The sequence below is a fragment of the Pseudophryne corroboree genome, chromosome 1, assembly GCF_028390025.1.
Source record: "Pseudophryne corroboree isolate aPseCor3 chromosome 1, aPseCor3.hap2, whole genome shotgun sequence".
In the NCBI taxonomy this organism is placed as follows: Eukaryota; Metazoa; Chordata; class Amphibia; order Anura; family Myobatrachidae; genus Pseudophryne; species Pseudophryne corroboree.
Window position 1 is genome coordinate 118,798,347 of NC_086444.1, and position 22,781 is coordinate 118,821,127.

At 46.1% G+C, this 22,781-nt stretch overlaps 1 protein-coding gene across 25 annotated transcripts in view; it reads left to right on the top strand.

The window, feature by feature from the left end:
* DDX4 (DEAD-box helicase 4) overlaps positions 1-22,781 on the top strand; it is a 1,188,488-nt gene that overhangs the window by 611,777 nt on the left and 553,930 nt on the right. For all 25 annotated transcript variants that reach the window (XM_063962294.1, XM_063962347.1, XM_063962463.1 and 22 more), the window contains 2 exons: positions 1,101-1,157; positions 12,968-13,012. In XM_063962294.1, coding sequence (XP_063818364.1) covers positions 1,101-1,157; positions 12,968-13,012 — 102 coding nt within the window. The remainder of the gene's footprint in view (positions 1-1,100; positions 1,158-12,967; positions 13,013-22,781) is intronic.

Here is a 22,781-nt window from a genome sequence, read left to right on the forward strand (position 1 = left end):
TGTATGATCCCAAGAAAATTGGGTGTCCTGCTTCAAAGCAGACGATCTCTCGCTGGATCAGGTTCACTATCCAGCATGCGTATTCTACGGCAGGATTGCCGTGTCCCAAATCTGTTAAGGCACACTCTACTCGTAAATTGGGTTCTTCCTGGGCTGTTTCCTGGGGTGTCTCGGCTTTATAGCTTTGCAGAGCGGCTTCTTGGTCTGTTTCGAACACGTTTGTTAAGTTATACAAGTTTGATACTTAGGCCTCTGAGGACCTTCGGTTTGGTTAATCAGTTCTACAGGAACCTCAGCACTCTCCCACCCGGTTTGGGAGCTTTGGTACATCCCCATGGTACTAAATGGAACCCCAGTATCTTCTAGGACGTAAGAGAAAATAGGATTTTAATTACCTACCGGTAAATGCTTTTCTCGTAGTCCGTAGAGCAGGCATTCCCAACCGCGGTCCTCAAGGCACACCAAAAGTGCAGGTTTTAGTGATATACAGGCTTCAGCACAGATGGTTAAACCAAAATAACTGAGGTACTAATTAAGTCACCTGTGTTCAAGCCTGGATATCGTTAAAACCAGGACTGTTAGTGTGCCTTGAGGACCGAGGTTGGGAAACACTGCCGTAGAGGATGCTGGGCGCCCGCCCCCGGTGCTTCGTTTTTCCTGCACTGTTACTTAGTTAAGTAGTGTTGGTTCAGAAATTGCTGTTCCTGTTTCAAGTTTGGTTAGCTTAGCTTTACTTTTGTGTATGTGCTGGTTTTGTAATCTCACCACTATCCTTATCTATCCTTCTATCAAAGTATGTCTGTCTCCTCGGGCACAGTTTCCTAGATTGAGTGTGGTAGGAGGGGCATAGAGGGAGGAGCAAACCCTCACTATCAAATTCTTAATGTGCCCATGGCTCCAAGTTGACCCGTCAATACCCATGGTACTAAATGGAACCCCAGTATTTTCTACGGACAACGAGATAAGGATTTACCGGTATGTAATTAAAATCCTATTTTCAACCCATTTCCAAATTTGTGGTAAGCGTTTATATATTACTTAAACGTAAAATCTGTGTTCACTTTTTTATTTTTATTTTTTCTCTCCAATTCGTCAATTAGGCTTTAACAATGAAAACTCTGGTTTTGGATCAAGGGGACGAAGAGGTGGAAGAGGAGGTACGTTCAATTTTGGCAAGTTGTTATATATTTATATTATATTAAAAAATGAAGTATAAAAAGCGCCTAGTAGTGTTGGTGACTCACTCCTCGTGAAAAAATTGTGATAATAAAACAGATAGTAAACTTAGCTGCGGGTATTTCTGGTGGATGACTCTTATAGACAGCACATGTAAAGGAGAGATAAAATAAACATAGTGTGTACTGTTTTTAAATTTCCACAGGTGTTTTTCTGTATATATAAAAAACAATTTATAGGAACTATGCAGGTTCCAATTTTAAAGGAAAAACTATGTTTAGTTAAAAACAATAGTTTAATAGACACACTCCTGCCCAAACATGCAGGTTACATATATAATTAAAACAGTACACAAAATCAAAGGACATATATAGCAGCTGGTTCAATTGTAAAAATGCAGGTATTAATCGTACAATGTTAAAAAATATAGCAGGCTTATCTGTCCACAAATATGGGTATTGGATTAGATTTCATCCATGAATGCAAGTATCAAACGTACAAGATATAAGGTAAAAACATGGCTTATCTGTCCACGGATAGGAAGTCAGAAAGGGGTGGGCATTGCCCACCCCTTTCTGACTTCCTATCCGTGGACAGATAAGCCATGTTTTTACCTTATATCTTGTACGTTTGATACTTGCATTCATGGATGAAATCTAATCCAATACCCATATTTGTGGACAGATAAGCCTGCTATATTTTTTAACATTGTACGATTAATACCTGCATTTTTACAATTGAACCAGCTGCTATATATGTCCTTTGATTTTGTGTACTGTTTTAATTATATATGTAACCTGCATGTTTGGGCAGGAGTGTGTCTATTAAACTATTGTTTTTAACTAAACATAGTTTTTCCTTTAAAATTGGAACCTGCATAGTTCCTATAAATTGTTTTTTATATATACAGAAAAACACCTGTGGAAATTTAAAAACAGTACACACTATGTTTATTTTATCTCTCCTTTACATGTGCTGTCTATAAGAGTCATCCACCAGAAATACCCGCAGCTAAGTTTACTATCTGTTTTATTATCACAATTTTTTCACGAGGAGTGAGTCACCAACACTACTAGGCGCTTTTTATACTTCATTTTTTAATATTTATCTCTATATTGTTTAGAAGCTGCCACTTACGTATATGTAAGGAGTGTTAGGTGTGACCATATAGTCCTTTTATCCCTTTTGTATTTAGGGGGTCTTACTGAATTTACCTAGGCGCTATTCTCTACTTTTTCATTTATATTATATACTACAGTAGAATAGCGCTCTGTGTGTACATGGTATAGACGAACTGGCTAAATTATGACCACTAGGCAGTTTCTTGCAAAGTTTCCATTTTGTAGATGATGCTGATGTAAGAAATGATGTGTGGTGATGTCAGTGGCTGCAGAGGCACTGGCTAGTATCAGAGCCAGACAAACACAATTTCCCGGCGCAGGGAATCCAGGCAGTCGTAATACCAATGCCGGAATCCTGATAAGACACAGTGGCGGGGTCATCACAACCACTCCTAACACTACCTCCCTGCAGTCTAACTCTAGCCTCTGCCCGTAGTGCCTAAATCCTATATCCCGTCCCCTCTGCCTAAACCTAACCATCCCACCTGCTAACCCCACCCAGGGGTGCCTAACCCACCCTGACCGCAGCCTGATCCGGAATATTAACACTGCCAGGCAAAGTCCAGATAGCAGTGGTAGCCGGAATGGAATCTGGACGAACTGTATCATACAAAGTCACTGGAATGAAGGAGATATGCACAGAGCTTTTAATTCCTGGATAGAGACTGTTGTACTGACTAATTGGTAATCCCAGGAAGTTACCTTTTATACTTTGCAGTGTGTATTCATTGGATGTTTCAGTCAGCTGACGAAAAGGAGCTCCAGGATTGGACAATGGAGCATCAGCTGATGGAATCCAAGATGGCAGCGCCCATGTCTTAATTTGGAGAGAAACTCACTAGCCCGAAACACCAGGAAGTGAGCACAATGAGAAATAAACACTGAAACAATCGAAGATAGCGCTGTGAAGTGCTATTCACAGAAGCAGCAGCCGCTGCAGGAGACTTCATGCTGAATCAGCGCTGGAGGACCTCTGAGAGCGATGTGTAATTACAGCACGCCCAGACCTTTGTGCCAGCTAGGACAGACATCGCATAGGCAAAAAAGTACTTTTAAAAGCCCGGAGTGTGACAGCCGCACAGTGCATTGGTTACCTCCGCCAGCTTGAAGTCATGATGATGCAAGGAGGAGTCATGCTGTTTGTGCTGTTGTCTTCTTATCCTCACATCATCTGCATTGTGTAATTGAAAATGTAATTTGTGTTCTCAAGCAAACTGAGAGATGTTCACCCTGTTGGCAGCAGACAGGTCTTCTACTTCAGAAGGCTTGTGGGCCCATACAGCTGTAATCCAGAAACGGACACTCATGAAATGTAAATAGCCTCTTAAAGAGAGGAGGAATATCAAGCCAAGAACACTCCCAAGTGGTTTCACAGTGCAAAAACCATTGAGAATAATACATTAACATTTCCACTTTCAATGTTAAGGGTTGGATAATTGACAGTATGCATTCTACTTCATAAAAACAAACGGGTGGAATGTTATGGGGGAACGTAATGGCTCCCAGGGAGCCATATTGTATTGCTTTTTATATATGCGTCACATTTGGAGATGCACATGCCTTTATGCACAATAACAAAGCTGTTTAATAGCTGCCAAGTATATTCGAAAAATCCAGAAATCAGTAGTTATGTACTTATTAATAAGTAAGTTAGGCAATTCTGCCATCTGCTGATAGTTCAAGTGGAGCATTAATAAATGGAAGTTAGAATGCCCCTGTACTATTCACCTAGAGTATTAAAGGCGGTTGCGAAGTTTATAAAAGCAGCCTCGCAGAGGATGTTTGTGCAGCGTGTGGTCCCTTACCAGCAAATCAGAGGGAATTTCGACAGTATCCCTCATGAACTTAAGCTCATGGTAAGAGAAGGCTTCTGTAGTTAGTGCCATGTAGGAGAGCATGTAGTGCACAACGCGTCCACTGAGTTTCTGGTCTCATGTTGAGAGGAGGGCACCCAGAGTGAGTCATGCCAGAAACCTTTCCGAATCTAGGACAGAGTATAAAAGTCCAAATCAGCTAAGTGTTTAGGGTATTGTATATTTTTATTTCTCATACGTCCTAGAGGATGCTGGGGTCAGCATAGAAACATGGGGTATAGACTGGATCTGCAGGAGACATGGGCACTTTAAGACTTTGAAAAGGTGTGAACTGGCTCCTCCCTCTATGCCCCTCCTCCAGACTCCAGTTTTAGAATTGTGCCCAGTGAGACTGGATGCACTACAGGGAGCTCTACCGAGTTTCTCTGAAAAAATACTTTTCGTTAGATTTTTAATGTTAAGGGAGGCTGCTGGCAAGTCTCCCTGCTTCGTGGGACTTAGGTGAGAGGAGTATGACCCACTTCCAGTGAGTTCAAGGGCTCTGCTTCTGGCTACAGGACACCATTAGCTCCTGAGGGTGCTGATCGCTTGGTACCCCTAGATGCTCACTCCCGCAGCCTGCCTTCACCCCCTTTCAGAGCCAGAAGACAGGTGAGTAGATGAAGAAAAGAAGACTTCAGTGACTGCATTTATCTGAGGTACCGCAGCGCGCCAAGCTCCCACATACATGCAGCACTACAGGGTGCAGGGGGGGCGCCCTGGGCAACGAATAAATCCTCAGTGGACATCTGGCAAGAGGGGACATTAGTGCCGAGGGACTGTCCCAAAACCCCCCCACCAGTATAATCATACAAGAAGAGAGACGAAGCGCGTCATTAAGGGGGCGGAGCTTCATCCTCACAGCTCACTCTGCGCCATTTTCTCCATCAGGCTGCAGAGACGCTGGTCTTTCCTTCACACTGACAAGTATCAGGGTGCAAGATATGGGGGAAGGGTGATCGCGCTGAGCAGAAAAAATTGTGGGTCCCGGGGACTCCTCACTTTAAAAAATTGGGGTCCTACTTCACAGTTTCTGGGTCCCATAGCAATGTATGCTTTTGAGCTTCCCTTATGCCTCCTCACATAGCATTAGACCACCGCACATGGTAGACAGCAGTTATGGCAGTATTGCGGGGCAAATAGGGGGTTAGGTGCAGGAAGTGCTGTAGGCAGTGTTAGGGGTAGGGAGGCATCAGTACCCAGGATTCGGTGCTTCCTGCTCCCCGTCAACTTTTAAGATCAGCTTTTCTGTGTCCTTGTTGAAGCCCTACCGCTATAACACGAGGTGTGTGCGTATGCTGGGCACTGCTTTGGTTTGGGGATTGTTTGTGTGTATGCTGAGCACTGTGTGGGTGTGGCAGTTGTCTATGCTGAGCACTGTGTGGATATGGGAGTTTATGTTTGCTGGTCACTGTGTATGGGGGGATGTATCATGGGCACTGTGGGTATGGAGTACCCATTTGCTAGGCGCTGGGGGGGGGGGGGGGGTGTATAATGAGCACTGTGTGGGTATGGGTGGTGCGCATGATGGCCAGTGTGTGGGTATAGAGGGTGCTATGAGCATTGTAAGTGTGTATAATGGGCACTGTGTGGTATAGGGGTGTGCGTGTGATGGGCGCTGTGTGGCATGGGTGTGCGTATGATGGGCGCTGTGTGGCATGGGTGTGCGTATGATGGGCGCTGTGTGGCATGGGTGTGCGTATGATGGGCGCTGTGTGGCAGATTGCGTATGATGGGCGCTGTGTGGAATGGGTGTGCGTATGATGGGCACTGTGTGGAATGGGTGTGCGTATGATGGGCACTGTGCGGCATGGGTGTGTGTATGATGGGCGCTGTGTGGAATGGGTGTGCGTATGATGGGCACTGTGCGGCATGGGTGTGCGTATGATGGGCGCCGTGTGGCATGGGTGTGCGTATGATGGGCGCCATGTGGTATGGGTGTGCGTATGATGGGCGCCGTGTGGTATGGGTGTGCGTATGATGGTCACTATGGGGGTGCATATGATGGTCACTATGGGGGTGTGTATACTGAGCACTGTGTGGGTATGGGGGTGTTTATAATAGGCACTGTGTGGGTATGTGGGATAGAATGTGTGCAGTAGAGGTGGAAGGGGGTAGGATGGGAGCAGTAGTGGTAGCAAGGGGGTAAGATAGGTGCAGTAGTGGTAGCAGGGGGTAAGATAGGTGTAGTAGTGGTAGCAGTGGGCAGGATGGGTGCAGTAGTGGTAGCAGGGGTCAAGATAGGTGCAGTAGTGGTAGGGGGCAGGATGGGTGCAGTAGTGGTGGTAGCAGGGTGCAGGATGGGTGCAGTAGGGGGTAGGATAGGTGCAGTAGTGGTAGCTAAGGGTAAGATAGGTGCAGCAGTGGTAGGGGGCAGGATGGGTGCAGTAGTGGTTGCAGGGGGTAAGATGGGTGCAGTAGTGGTGGTAGCATGGGGCAGGATGGGTGCAGTAGTGGTAGCAGGGGGTAAGATAGGTGCAGCAGTGGTAGGGGGCAGGATGGGTGCAGTAGTGGTGGTAGCAGGGGGCAGGATGGGTGCAGTAGTGGTAGGGGGTAGGATAGGTGCAGTAGTGGTAGCAGGGGGTAAGATAGGTGCAGTAGTGGTAGCAGGGGGTAAGATAGGTGCAGCAGTGGTAGGGGGCAGGATGGGTGCAGTAGTAATGGTAGCAGGGGGCAGGATGGGTGCAGTAGTGGTAGGGGGTAGGATAGGTGCAGTAGTGGTAGCAGGGGGTAAGATAGGTGCAGTAGTGGTAGCAGGGGGTAAGATAGGTGCAGTAGTGGTAGTAGGGGGTAAGATAGGTGCAGTAGTGGTAGCAGGGGGTAAGATAGGTGCAGTAGTGGTAGCAGGGGGTAAGATAGGTGTAGTAGTGGTAGCAGGGGACAGGATGTGTGCACTAGTAGTTGTGAGTGGAATGGACGCTGGGGGAATAAGATGCAGTGTAACAGGAAGCGCACCTACTTTGCTGCCTGCGCCCTCACAGGTATAATGTGCCATGTTATTAAATGCATGTAGGAAAGTGAAACTAAAGATTTATCAGTGCCATTCCCCCAGGTCGCAGCGCTCTGACCTCCTCATAGTTTGCGGTCGTGGTGCCCGACCGCATTGACATGTCCCGCTCGGCCCCAGCTCATCTTCTCTGCAGCAGACCCGTCCGGGCTGCCCGTGGTGAAGGCCCTCCTCTCCTTCTCCTCGGCTCCCTCCTGCATCTTCCATACGCCTGTCATCGTGATGACCCGCACGGTTGCCACCAGCGCATGCAATGGGCTGGAGGCATCGCAGGGAGGAGGGACCGACGTCTCAGGTGGCGCTTGGATTGGGAGACGCTGCCGGCAGCGATTGGATGTTGAGAAGCTGCCGGCGGCTATTTGCTGGTGAGGCAGGGCTTGGGGAATTCTATTGGCTGTGAGGCGGCGGTCAGCAAAAAACAGCGCGTCCTGTGGGACCCGCTCACTTTTAAAATCAGAGTCCCTCACTGAGCGTAGCGCGTAAAAACGCGCCATAGCGCGTATTTTGCGATCACTGGGTGGGGCGGCACTGGCTAAATTTGGTGCAATATACTTTTATATAAAAAGCGCTATAGGTCTGGGGCGTTTATTGGGCACTTCAGAACCGCTGATTGGGTGCTGGGGTGTGAGCTGGCAAATCCCCTCTGTGTCTCTCTGACAGGCTTTACTGTGGGTCTGTCCCCTATATGCCTGGTGTGTCTGTGGGTGTTTGGTGCACGTGTGTCGACATGTCACACAAACGGCTGCTGGGGTGACGCCAGATTGGGTAAATGTGTTGAACGCCTTGAATGCTAATGTGGCTCTTATTAATAAGATGCTAGATAAGCGAGTCTCAGACCCAGGCGTGGAAGAAATCTGTAGAAGATATGTTATTGCAAAGTCAGGTCCCCTCAGGGTCACAGAAATGTACGCTGGCCCAATTGGCAGACACTGATACCGACACGGATTCTGATTCCAGTGTCGACTATAGCGATTCCAGATTAGATCCAAAATTGGCAAAAAGCATTCAGTACATGATAGTGGTGGTTAAAGAGGTATTGCATATCACTGAGGACCCGGCCAGCCCTGATAAAAGGGTCTGTATGTATAAGGAAAGGAAACCTGAGGTAACGTTTCCTCCCTCTCATGAACTGAACATGCTATTTGAAAAACTCTGGGAAGCTTCTGACAAAAAGTTTCAGATTCCTATAAGCATTACGGTACCTTATCCATTTCCCTCTGCATATAGGGAAAAGTGGGAGTCACCCCCCCCCACTGTAGATAAGGCCCTGTCACTTCTGTCTAATAAGGTGGCTCTCCCGTCACCTGACACAGCGGCCCTCAAGGATCCTGCGGATCGTAAACAGGAAACTATGTTAAAGTCCATTTATGGGACCACAGGTACGCTACTCAGACCTGTCATTGTGTCTGCGTGGGTAAGTAGTGCTATCGAAAAGTGGGCAGACAACTTGTCTTCTGAAATAGAAGACAAGGCGAGCGAGATCTAAGGCAAATGCCATGGCAGTCTCAGCGGGATCCGGTCTGAAGATGGACAGTGTCTAGGTCGACAATGTTTAGGTCGACCACTATAGGTCGACAGTCACTAGGTCGACATGGATGGAAGGTCGTCAGGGTTTCTAGGTCGACATGTGCTAGGTCGACAGGTCTAAAGGTCGACATGAGTTTTTCACATTTTTTTCTTTTTTTTAAATTTTTTCATACTTAACGATCCACGTGGACTACGATTGGAACGGTAAAGTGTGCCGAGCGAAGGCACCATGCCCGAAGCATGGCGAGCGAACGCGGTGCACTAATTTGGGATCCCGGTCACTCTACGAAGAAAACGACACACACACACAAAAAATCCTCATGCCGACCTTTAGACCTGTCGACCTAGCACATGTCGACCTAGAAACCCTGTCGACCTTCCATCCATGTCGACCTAGTGACTGGTCGACCTATAGTGGTCGACCTAGACATTGTCGACCTATAGTGGTCGACCTAGACATTGTTGACCTAGACACTGTCGATTTGATGAACCACACCCGTCTCAGCTAGACGAGCATTGTGGACACACCAATGGAATGCTGATGCTGATTCCAAGAAAAGTATGGAATCTTTACCATATAAAGGTAAGGCCTTATTTGGTGACGGCCTTGATGATTTGGTGTCTACAGCTATCGCGGATAAGTCATCCTTTTTACCTTATGTTCCTCCACAACAAAAGAAAACGCACCACTATCAGATGCAGTCCTTTCGGCCCAATAAATACAGAAAGGGACGAGATTCTTCCTTCCTTGCTACTAGAGGAAGCGGAACAGGTAAACGATCACCAGACTTGTCAGGCTTCCAGGAGCAGAAGTCCTCCCAGGCTTCTGCCAGTTGCACGGCATGACGTTTGGGCTCCTATGCGGGAGTCTGCACTATTGGGGGCACGTCTCAAACTCTTCAGTCAGTTTTGGGTTCGTTCGGACCTACACCCATGGGTTTTACAAATAGTATCCTAAGGGTACAAGCTGGAGTTTCAAGACGTTCCCCCTCGCCGGTTTTTCAAATCGGCCTTACCAGCTTCTCTTCCGGACAGGGAGGTAGTTTGCGACGCAATACAAAAGTTGTGTCAAAATCAAGTTATCGTCAGGGTTCCCCAGTCACAACAGGGAGAAGGCTTTTATTCGAGCCTGTTTGTGGTGCCGAAGCCGGATGGCTCGGTCAGAACAATCCTAATCCTGAAATCCCTAAATTTCGACCTAAAGAAATTAAAATTCAAGATGGAGTCTCTCCGAGCAGTGATCTCCAGTCTTGAGGAATGGGATTTTATGGTGTCGGTGGACATAAAAGATGCCTACTTACATGTTACCATTTATCCTCCGCATCAGGCTTACCTGAGGTTTGCAATTCAGGATTGTCATTACCAATTTCAAACGTTGCCGTTTGGTCTGTCCACGGCTCCGAGGAGATGACTGTTATCCTTCTCAAGCAAGTAGTCACTATTATCCCATACTTGGACGATCTCCTGATAAACGCGAGATCCAGGGACCAGTTGGTGCAAAACGTTGCACTCTCCCCGACAGTTCTTCAGCAACATAGTTGGTTCCTAAATTTTCCAAAATCACAGTTGATTCCGATAACGCGTTGTCGTTTTTGGGAATGATATTGGACACAGAACTACAGAGTCTCTTTCTTCCAGTGGACAAGGCTCTGGAACTTCAGAGTCTGGTCAAACAAATTCTGAAACCAGCAAGTGTGTCAATCCCTCAATGCATTCGGTTGCTGGGGAAGATGGTTGCGGCCTACGAGGCCATTCAGTTTGGCAGATTCCATGCCAGTGTTCCAATGGGACCTGTTGGACATGTGGTCTGGGTCACACCTGCACATTCACCGGAGGATAATCCTGTCTTCCAAGACCAGGGTATCACTCCTGTGGATGCTGCACAGCGCTCACCTCCTAGAGGGGCGCAGGTTTGGGATACAGGACTGGATCCTGGTGACCACGGATGCAAGCCTCTGAGGCTGGGGGGCAGTCACAATGGGAGAAAACTTCCAAGGAAGATGGTAAAGTCAGGAAACTTGTCTCCACATAAATGTTCTGGAGTTGAGGGCCATTTCGGAACATCTACTTCGAGAGTTGCCTGTACTGATCCAGTCGGACAATGTAACAGTAGTAGCTTACATAAACAGTCAGAACAAAAAGCAGAGCGGCAATGGCAGAAGCCACAAGGATTTTCCGCTGGGCGGAAAAGCATACAAACGCTCTATCAGCGATCTTCATTCCAGGAGTGGACAACTGGGAAGCAGACTTCCTCAGCGGACACTATCTCCATCCAGGAGAGTGGGGCCTCCACCAAGAAGTCTTCGCAGAGGTGACAAGTCGTTGGAGTGTTCCTCAAATAGACATGATGGCATCTCGTCTCAACAAGAATCTTCAAAGATATTGTTTCAGGTCAAGGGACCCTCAAGCAATTGCAGTGGATGCACTGGTGACACCGTGGGTGTTTCAATCGTGTATGTATTCCCTCCAATTCTTTTCATTCCAAAGGTTATACAGATTATAAGAAGAACAAAGATCCGGCCGATCCTCATTGTCCCACACTGGCCAAGGAGTGCTTGGTATCCAGATCTACAGGAATTACTCATAGGAGTTCCCTGGCCTCTTTCTTTGGCGAGGACCTGTTACAACAAGGGCCGTGCGTGTATCAGGACTTACCGCGGCTACGTTTGACTGCATGCCGGTTGAGCGCAAATTCCTATCCCGTAAGGGTATTCCCAGTGAAGTCATTCTAACACTTATTCAGGCCAGAAAAGGGGAAACAACTAAACATTACCACCATATTTGGAGAAAATGTTTCTTGGTGTGAATCCAAAGGGACCCCTACGGAGGAGTTTCGGCTAGTATGTTTTCTCCATTTTCTACAAGCAGGTGTGGATACGGGCCTAAAATTGGGCTCAATTAAGGTACAGATTTCGGCCTTATCGGTTTTCTTTCAGAAACAATTGGCCTCCCTTCCAGAAGTTCAGACTTTCGTGAAAGGCGTGTTGCACATCCAACCTCCCATTTGTGCCTCCAGTGGCACCATGGGATCTTAATGTGGTGTTGCAGTTCCTTCAATCACATTGGTTTGAACCTTTACAGAAGGTGGAGTTGAAATTCCTCACTTGGAAAGTGGTCACCCTGTTGGCCTTGGCATCTGCAAGGCGGGTGTCTGAGTTAGCTTCCTTGTCTCACAAGAGCCCTTATTTGATCTTCCATGAAGACAGAGCTGAATTGAGGACACCAACAATTTTCTACCGAAGGTGGTTTCCTTTTTCCACATGAACCAATCTATTGTGGTGCCTGTGGCTACTGACTACTTCGCTGAGTCAAAATCTTTGGATGTGGTCAGAGCTTTGAAGATTTATGTGGCCACAACGGCTCAGATTAGGAAAACAGAGGCTCTGTTTATCCTGTATGCTCCCAACAAGGTTGGGTGTCCTGCTTCCAAGCAGACCATTGCACACTGGATCTGTAACACGATTCAGCACGCTCATTCGACGGCTGGATTGCCGTTACCGGAATGGGTGATAGCCCGTTCTACTAGAAAGGTGTGCTCATCCTGGTCTGCTGCCCGGGGGGTCTCGGCATTACAACTTTGCCGAGCAGCTACTTAGTCGTGGTCAAACACATTTGCAAAGTTCTACAAGTTTGACACCTTTGCTGATGAAGACCTTAAGTTTGGTCAATCGGTGCTGCAGAGTCATCCGCTCTCTCTATAACCCCATGGTTCTATGATGGCCCCAGCATTCTCTAGGACGTATGAGAAAATAGGATTTTAATACCTACCGGTAAATCCTTTTCTCCTAGTCCGTAAAGGATGCTGGGCGCCCGTCCCAATGTGTACTGTATCTGCAGTTATTAGTTGTGGTTACACATATGTTGTGTTACGTTTTTGTCAGCATGTTGCTGCAAGTGTTCATGCCGTTGGCTTGTGTTCTGTTGAATGCCACGTTGTGCGGCATGCTTGAGGTGTGAGCTGTTATGAATCTCACCTTAGTTTAACAATAAATCCTTTCCTCGAAATGTCCGTCTCCCTGGGCACAGTTCCTATAACTGGAGTCTGGAGGAGGGGCATAGAGGGAGGAGCCAGTTCACTCACTTTCAAAGTCTTAAATTGCCCATGTCTCCAGTGGATCCAGTCTATACCCCATGGTTCTATGATGACCCCAGCATCCTCTACGGAGTAAAAGAAAACGATTTACCGATAGGTATTAAAATCTTATTACTAACATTGATTATCTAATATTATGTATACTTTTAGTAACTTCATGTGTATTGTTTGTTAATTTTTTTGTTTGAAGATGAACGTGGTGATACTGATGATACAAGAGACTTTGGAAGAAGAGGTGAGACTTTTTTGTTTGGTTTTAAGTCATGGTGTGTGGAGGGAATAATAGCGAGCCAGAGGAAGGTGGGTGTAGGCTGGTATTTATTATAAGTAGCTGAGTTTTCCATTAGTGTAGCTATCCTACAGGAGATTCTTATAGTGATGCTCCAGACTCCAAAGTTAATTCATCTAGCATGTTTGCGTATGTTCTTGCCTTTCTTAGATCGTGGTGATACTGATAACAGTACAACCGTTCAATGTTTGACCCCTGCGCACTAAGGCAATGTAGCTATTGAGTTTAGCGAGCTGCTAGTGTTTGTAGGTGTTCTCTCCTACTAAACAATATAAAAAGCAAGTGTAACACTGCGTTCAGCACCTGCTGTATGCTCCAACTTGTGTAAATCTGAACGTTACTTCTGTATTTCTTTTTCATCCACTAGGGGTCACTGGAGTACTCTTGGGATATGGATGGTGTTAGCAAGGACTGGGCACTGAATATTCAAATTTCAGTAACTCTCCTCCCCTCCATACTCCCAGAATACCTCAGTGTTTTTTCGGTGCTCACATGGACAGGAAGCACAAGTGTGGACCTCCAGAGGGGGACATACATTTTTTACTTAAATATTTTTGTTTTTAGTTTTTATACATTACAATCCTTTCCCAGCTTACACAAAAGCTCTGGGTACGGGATTATAAAAGCTACTGCGTGCAGCTCTTGGCGTGTCGGGCCTCACAAAGGAGCTCCCTCACAGCCACAAGCATCTCAGCTAACAACAGCTGAGGCTGCAGAAAGGACTGGACGGAACTTGTTGGAGCAGCCCCGTCAGAGTCCAGGAGCACTGGATCGCAGGTATTTATGCCCGGGGCGGTCAGCTCCCGCTGCGCCGTGTGTTGTACTGCGCACCGCCATCTGCTGCCTGCCTCTTGTCACAGGCTCCATAGCGCCCGCACTACCCGCCGCTTCCGACCTGCCGGCCAGTGTAACAATCCGGCGCAGAGGGGAGCCAGAGAAAGTACTAGCAGCCGCAGCTATGTGGTCCCCACCGCTCCCCACTGCTCGGCTCCCTGCGCTGCTGCTCTTCCCCTCGCTTCCGTTTCAGAGCTCCGGGCCGCGAATGGCGGCTGGCGCGGTTCTGTCTGCAGGGGGAGGAGAGAGGGGAGACTAACCGCGGACAGTGCTTGCTGCCGCTGTCCGTCTGTGAGGGGGAGGTCGCGCGGGAGAGGGGAGGATTGTGCTCGCATTGAAGCGAGATGCCCTATAAACTAAGCTGCATTTTAATGCAGCAGCACATGCACAGCTCACGTTCAGGCTTTTAAGCCTATATTGCATATAGCTTTAAATGGGTATATATGCTTGTGTATTTGGATGGATATATATATATATATATATATATATATATATACTGGATGTAGGTATATATATTCTTGTATATATTAAGCACTTGGCAGTACACCATGTTAACTCTACTTCCTGCTTCTTTTTTCAGGAAGTTGCTGTCCTACTACACTCGGCCATCGGATGGAGCATGGGTGTTACTAGGAATTTTGCACAGATCAGGTTTCATGTAGTGTAGCCCATGTGCACTGCACTTCAGGCTTATATACACTTTAGTAACATTTACTGAGTCGTGGGACTTGTTATCTTTGTCTACTTTGTATCTGTACATAATGAGTCAGGCTAATGCTAACTCAAAGGCAGCTTAACTGCAACGTCTGTGCGTGTGTGACACAATATGTTTGTAAATACAACAAATACGTTCCCTTCCCCTCAGCCTCCATACCAAGGCTGGAGGATGTTATGTCGGGTTTACAATCAAAACTGGCCACGGCAGGTAAGGAACGTGAGACTGCGAGATCTGAGGCTAGGACAATGCCTCCTGAGATACCAGTAGGGGCTCAGGAGTCCAGCACTTTTCACAAAAATCTAGCTCTATTCCGAAAAATAGTTATGACGATTCAATGCCATACCTCATATTGCAAGAAGAATATGAGGAGGGTCAGGTGTGCCAGTAGTCAGATAGTGAGGGTACTATAAGCCCCGCCAGTGATGATCTCATCAGGGCAGTACGTCAGGTTCTAGATTGTACAGACTGAAGAACCTATTTCAAATGAAGTGTTATTTGCTAAACAACAGAGATCTTCAGTGTGTTTTCCTTATTCAGATTCTCTTAATAAACCAGAGTCTATGAATGGGAAAATCCACCGGCTGTGGATTCGCTGGTGTCAAAACTTTCAGTTACCCATTCTATCTGCTACTACGCTTAAAGACCCGTCAGAGTGTAAGCTAGAAGCTATACTAAAGTCAATGTATACAGCAGCCGGGGTGGTGCTTAGACCTACTTTAGGGGGAATTTGGGAGAATAAGGCTATAGTTGCGTGGAACACAGCTCAGGTCAGCATATAGAAAGATGATCATGCGGCACGACGTGCCCTTTGGCTGCGTTCTTGGCAGACGGAGGCAGAGGTTAAACGAGGTATAGAAGCGTTACCTTATGCTGGCCAGAAATTGTTTGGTCCTGAAGTGGACATATGGATTTCTGAGGTACCTAGACGGTAATACTCTGAACCAGCGTTCCAATCCTTTAGACCTCAGCCCTATCAAGGCCGTGATACAGGAACAACCACACATGGTAGACGTGGAAGAGGACGTGGTTTCAAGAAACCACTAACCGTCATCGGGACGCTAAGACCATCAACAAGCCAGTGGCATGACGGGCTCCCAGCCATCTCGGATCTCCAGTTGTGGGGACACGCCTTCAGACGTTCCATTTGGCGTGGTTCCAGACATCCACAGATGGGTGGATCCGCAATTTAATGTAAAAAGGTTACAAAATACAGTTCGACTCTCCCGCCACTGCGGTTTTTCAAGACAGGACTGCCTGTGTCGGACGACAAGAGGGCGGTTCTGCAAATTGCCATTCGGTCTCTGCTGGATTCCGCAGTTTTGATTCCGGTCCCTGTACACCAACAAGGTCATGGTTATTATTCCAGTCTGTTTGTGCCACTAAAGCCGGATGGCTCGGTCAGGCCAATATTGAACTTACAGGGTCTCATTCAGTACGTCACTTACTACAGATTCAAGTTGGAATCTCTGCGGTCAGTAATTGCAGGTTTACAGCCACAGGAATTCAGGATTGCGCTGGATCTCAAGGATGCGTACTTACACATTCCGATTTGGCCACCTCATCAGAGGTTCTTGCGTTTTGAGATACGGCAGAACCATTACCAGTTTCAGGCTTTACCGTTTGGCCTCTCGTCAGTGACTTGGGTATTCACCAAAGTGATGTCTGTGATGATAGCTCATCTCAGATCCTTGGGAGTGATAATAGTTCCGTACTTGGACGATCTGCTCATCAAAGCTCCGTCTCAGCAGATGCTCCTCCAACATGCGTTGTTAATGTACAATGTACTAGTTCAGCACGGTTGGATTGTCAACTTCAAGAAATCACATCTAATTCCGTCTCAACGACTTCAATTCCTAGGTATGATTCTCCATACGGTAAATCAAAGAATTTACCTACCAGAACAGAAAGTACAGATTATTCGTCATCTGGTACAATTAGTGCTCAAGCCACGCACAGTCTCTGTACATTAGTGCATTTGCCTCTTAGGCACAATGGTGGTGGCTTTCGAAGCGCTTCAGGTCGGAAGATTTCACGCGCGTACTTTTCAACTGGCTGTGCTCGCACAGTGGTCGGGCTCGCATCTGCAGATTCACCACAGGGTGAGGTCGCCACGGACCAGAGTATCTCTACTCTGGTGGCTCAAAGTACACAATCTAACCGCAGGGAAACGGTTCAACGCCTGGAATTGGATAATTCTAACGATGGACGCGAGTCTCAGAGGTTGGGGAGCTGTAGTTCAAAATTGTCAGCTCCAGGGTCTCTGGGCAGATCACGAAAGATTGCTGTCTCTAAATGTCCTGGAACTCCAGGTAATTTACAAAGGGCTACGACAAGTAGTGCACATGCTCCGGTCTCAGACTGTGCAGGTGCAGTCAGACAACGCGACGGCGGTCGCGTACATTAACAAAAAAGAGGAACGAGAAGCCACATGGCAATGCGGGAAGTAGCTCGAATCCTCATTTGGCCCGAGTATCACCAAATGATTATCTCAGTTGTTTGGATTTTCATCCAGGAAAATGGGCATTAAATCCAGAAGGGTTTCACATGTTGGTCCAAAGGTGGGGTTACCCTCAAGTGGACCTGATGGCATCTCGCCACAATCACCAAACGCCCCAGTATGTGTTCAGGACAAGAGATCCAAAGGCAGTGGTGGTGGATGCTCTCACAATCGTGTGGCCTGATAATGTCAAATATTAACTTTAAACATAAGCTATTTACTATTTACGGACTAAGTACGCTATTGGCGCACAGAGTACCGTAAGGGTACGCACTTAGCGTAGCAGACGCTAGGCCGTGGGCGCGACGAACGAGCGACACGTACGCTCACAGACTCACGCTTCGTATCGAACACGCTATAGGCGTACCGAGTACCGTACTGCTACGCTATTGGCGTAGCGGATGCTGCGCCGTGAGAGTGAGACACGAGTGGCGCAGGCGCTCACAGAATGACACACAGTAAACCTTGTAAACAACACACAGTAAGGGTATGCTTATACTCAAAACCTTAGCAATGTAATACTACAATGATGTAACGCATATTAACCTTGATAATATGAAAGCTGTTTGAGCGATTGAGACGCTAAGAAAACCCTTTACAGTAACTAGTGAAAACACAAGGCCCGGTTAGGATTTAAAAACCACTCAGGCTCTAACACCCTCGTGGATAATTCTATTTGAGTAAAAAGGGGAAAAACAGTACAGCTTATACACTACAAAACTAACATAAAATCTAAACAGAATAACGAGGAATAATATGAACAATAGCGAACGATCGCAAACACAAGAAAACAGAATGAGTACACAATGAGAACAAATGGCAAACACAGAGGATAACAACATGGCTACAGAGAACTTACACACGTGGGAATGATTTGCAGGCGCGTCCTGAATCCAGCCCTCAGCCTTCAATGTGAAAACCTTGCAGAGAGAGTGAGTGACTGGACAGGCAATGGTGGTCTTTGTATACACAACATACAGTAACAATACAATGGTCCCTATAATCTCATGGTTCATTGGACACAGGAATGTGTCTCTGCATTATAACAAAAGGTCATAGGTGGGTTCAAACAGGTGGGCTGTGCCTTTCTCCAACTGCTCAGGTGGGAGGTATCCTTAGGATTCCCGCCGCATGGGTAATGAACAGCAAATACAGTAAATATCTATAAACTACTTTTGTACATAACTATGCGCAGGAGCGAGCAATCTCTTCCTAACCAACACCGAAATGTTACTATTAAAATACTCTACAGCTGGATACTAGACACCACCGTTCTACTTTTATCTGACCCTTCCTATCATGCAAAGAGGAATTTCTCTGTCCAGGAACCGTTTAAACTAAACATACTTTCTGACATTGTTAAGGGGAATATTCACTACAATATACGCTATATGAGTTAAATATGCTACGATCGAGTCGCACGCTACACGCTTACAAACTCCGCTGTAAATACACATCTCATGCGCACGAGACGCTGTTGCGTCCCTTACGCAACTTGCGGGTATGTGCACGTACGGGGGAGTGGGTGCACGAGCAGCGCGCGTCTGCATGAGGGGTTAGTACAAGGCATATGCATCATGATATTTTTCGACTTTGACAATCGACCCTTTGGCAGTCAACAATAACTGCCACTATCTAAACACTTTAAGCAGAAAAATATATATTACCATGAAATACCTTATTATGATTGGGAGTAGGGAGGAGAGGAGAAGGTGGGAATTGTATGACCTAGTGAGATAGTAAAAAGCATGTATGTATTAAATCCATGTCTGAGGGGTCATGTATCATCGCGCCGTACACGTTCTAAAAAAATAAGCTTCGAGGTATTGCGAAGTATACAGTGAATCCTTCTTATCCCGTATTAAGGGTCTGTAAGTGGGCTAACAAACTCTACCGAGCTCTTTTCGGCTTTTAGTTCCAACAAATGGGGTGCACATTAGTTGATACATGAAGGGGGAAAATATGTGAGTGCTAATATATGTCTATATCACCTGTCGACTATGTGTGCCACTACCTGAAGATAGAAGAGATGAAGATAAGAAACATGCGTTATAAATGCATTTGTATGAATATATATATGTGGTCGTCCTTGGGCGTCTGTTGGAGTCTTGTTGATGTCTTGTCCGGATTGCTGTATCTTTGCTGAGTGGCAAGCAAAGCTCTTCAAGTGTCCATAAAAATTAAAGTCTCTAACAGTTCATCAAATGGCTGTGACAAAGTTCATCAATGGTCTGTATAATGGGTCATCAAAATCTTCTTCCGAGTCGGTGTCTTTTTACCTTGGAGAAAAACAAACTCATCAATTTGGTACTACGCTTGCAATTCATTAAAATTCGAACACATCTGAATATCAATCCAATCATTATGACAACTCCTAGGATACATAAGAGGAATTTCCCTACAGCAACGATAACCTTTTGGGCCCATTCTAATAACCCTGAGAACCCATTTCGTGGGTTCAACCATGATACCCAGCCGGTCAGTTCATTACCCACAGAAGCAAGGGTAAGGTTGTGTCTCCTTCGAAACTCCCACTTCAATTGCAAGATATCGTCCATCTTTTGATCTATGTCCTCGGTTGGGTCCTCAGTGCTGTTTGTGATATACGTACAACACTTCACACCATACTGAGTTGCTAGGGTGACACAATACCCTCCTGTCACTGCTGTGATGTAATTGAGAACCATCCTGTGCTGGATCAGTTCCGTTTTGTAAGCTTGCAATTCTCTCCTAGCGCAGTAATATACCTAAAATGTATAACTCCTCTGGCGGTACGGGTGATATCTAGCGCGAGCAGGAGTTGAATCCCGGTGGATTCGTGGATCAAATCAGAGGCTGCATGCTCTGTCCTATCTATAAGGTGTCTCTTTACAATGTGTTCGTAATGGGTGTGAGTGTAAGGAGCTTGAGCATTGCGGTGAACGTCTTTCATTCTATCATGGGTAATGGTCATTACTTCCCGTAACACTCTTCCAATGTAACACAATCCCTCTGAGTTTGGGGCAAGCCACTTATACGCCTGCCTCCCACATATGAAATATGCATCATCGGGGAGGACATATGGGACAGAATATGACATCACCATATTACAAACCTTCCAGGTGAAAAATCCTATCCCTAACTCTCTCATCTGACTAGTACACGTATCAGGTTGTATGATATGCGCACAGTATCCTGGTGATACTTCTCCAACTCGCATGGGCCTACTTCCTAGAGTGTACCTATATTGGAAATATCTTCCACTGTTGGCTATTTGGCGTATAAGCTCTGAGTCCATGGGCATTCTATCGGCTCTGTGTGAGAATGTCATGGTTTGGTTGTTCCATGTCACTTCCCAATTTCCTGGCTTTCGGGGATTGGAAATGTTAAAACATATTAAGGACCTATCCACATGATATTGGTGGAGCTTCAAACTAGGAGGCCTAGAAATATTAAATTTCTTGTCCACCGGTCTCCCACCCCTTAATTCAAGTACCTCATCTATCGTTAAAGAGTATGGCACTAGTCCTGACTTTCTATGACCTTGAGGTACTTGTGAGCACACCCAGCATTCCGTTTTGGTTTAAAACCTTACCCACTAATGAGTGATAGTCACTCAATGGATGACGGTCCATATTGATATTAATGCTGGACTGACATCTCTGGATGCACCCGTCCTCAACTATGTTGTCACAATTCCTACATATACAATTCTCTTCAGCTAACAATCCTTCACAATGTCTGTTAGTGTCATGGCTACCAGATCGTTTTCTGATACTCGCCTTTGCTCGGTGATTGTGTTGCTCTTGGAATTCTACGAATCCATCCTGGTCATCAGAACCCATTCCAGATCCTTTCTCGACCTCACTGGTACTCTCACCGAAACAGACTGCTCTGGTCAACATCAGGGTCAACAGGAAAATACGGACTGCAGTCTCTTGGGGCGAGTCCATCTTACAGGAGGAGAAAAGAGAAAGTTGTTATGGGGGTACCGATACTAATTGAAGGGAAAGAAAAATGTTACGATAATTGTCTTATAGTCTTGTTGTTCTTCTTGCTCAGATGTCGTCTCAATAGTGCTGTCTCTCAGTCTTCCCAAAACGAACACTCCAGTGATACGATATTCTTTCCGACTCAGCGATCTTTCTGTAAGGAGCATAAATCTTGCATTACCATTTGTCTAACTGTTGTGTGACATACCATCCGTAAAACAGGAAAGAACAAAGAGAGAGAGAGAACAATAGAAAAAAAAACATTGTCAGATTTCCGTTCACCATCTGGCTGTCACACCAACATGTCCATTGGTATCTCTGCACAGTCTCCCCCACCAGCATTTCCACTCTCCACCCTTTGTGTTTGGCCAGACACAACGATGCTGGTAAGATACACTGGGGTTGGGTAGACCTCTGAAAAGACCAAGTAGACGTGTGACGTTTGAGCTGTCTGGTGAACGTCAGAGATGAAAAGGAAATTTTTTTAAGATAAATCAGAGTTTACCTGGCCGCTTTTGTGTCTACAAGGAATGACCTACCAATTACATCGACTGTAACCTCAGGCTTACTATCAAGGCTAATAATCAACTTCACTGGCTGCAAATTAAAAGTGCGGCCCAAAATTTTTCCTATATGATCCCTGATTACAATTACGTGCGTTATGTCGTTGTCTAGGGGGTTTATATACCTTATATGGGTCGTTAAACATACAATTCCGTGCATAATGCCCTTCCCTTTGGCAGTTATAACATTTTATCACATTTGACTTACCCACAGGGGTCTGGGACTTAAGCTGATGTGGCTTCGTTGTCAGGGCCTGTCTACTTATTGTCATTTGCTTACCGCCCTGTGACTCCCTGTGTCTTACGATGTTCCGATCATGCTCAATAGCGGTCTCTCTCAAAGCAGCCATCGACATACCTTTCCAATTAGGTTGAGTGGTCTGTACCTTTTTTCTCAACACTTCCTTTAAACCATCCATTAATACAGAAACCGCTACCTCTCTATACTCTACAAGGTGAGGTGCAATTGTCTGTGCATAACATACAATACCGTACTTACCTGTGGACACGACCTCACCTGACCCTCCGTATGGGGGCTTGACTACTGTCTTTACCGATTGGGCCGTGCCCACCTGGGTGTCTCGTATAATGGCTGCTGGAAAAAGTGCCGACATCATGCTGGGCTCACTTTCTTGCTTGTGATCCTGAGGGAAGTTTAACATGGGGTGCAACTTGCACGGGTTAGAATTTGTACATTTATCAGTTTTACTTCTATCATTATTACATTTATTATGCTTACTATTAACATCATTAATACATTTATTAAGTGCCCTATTATCATCATATCCCAGTATGCCATTCTCTGCAGCCATTGTTTCTCCAGTTGCCACCAGTTTCCTGCTAAGATGGGAACCAGCTGCTTGAGCTAATACCCTTTGTATCTCCCCTTCCTGTTGCCATAAATGTAAACAGATTGTGTGTCTGATCCTCTGTTTTTGAGATTTTAGCAGACATATCCTTCTCCTTAAATTTTGCAAAACCTCAGGATTAAAATTGCCTACCCTGGGAAACTTCTCCCCATCGTTCACAGTCATATGTTCCCACTCATTGCATAAAACCTCTGCGTGTGATCCATATTTTTCACACATTATGTACCTCGCCGACCCGGCTGGCCGCGGAATAATACCAACCT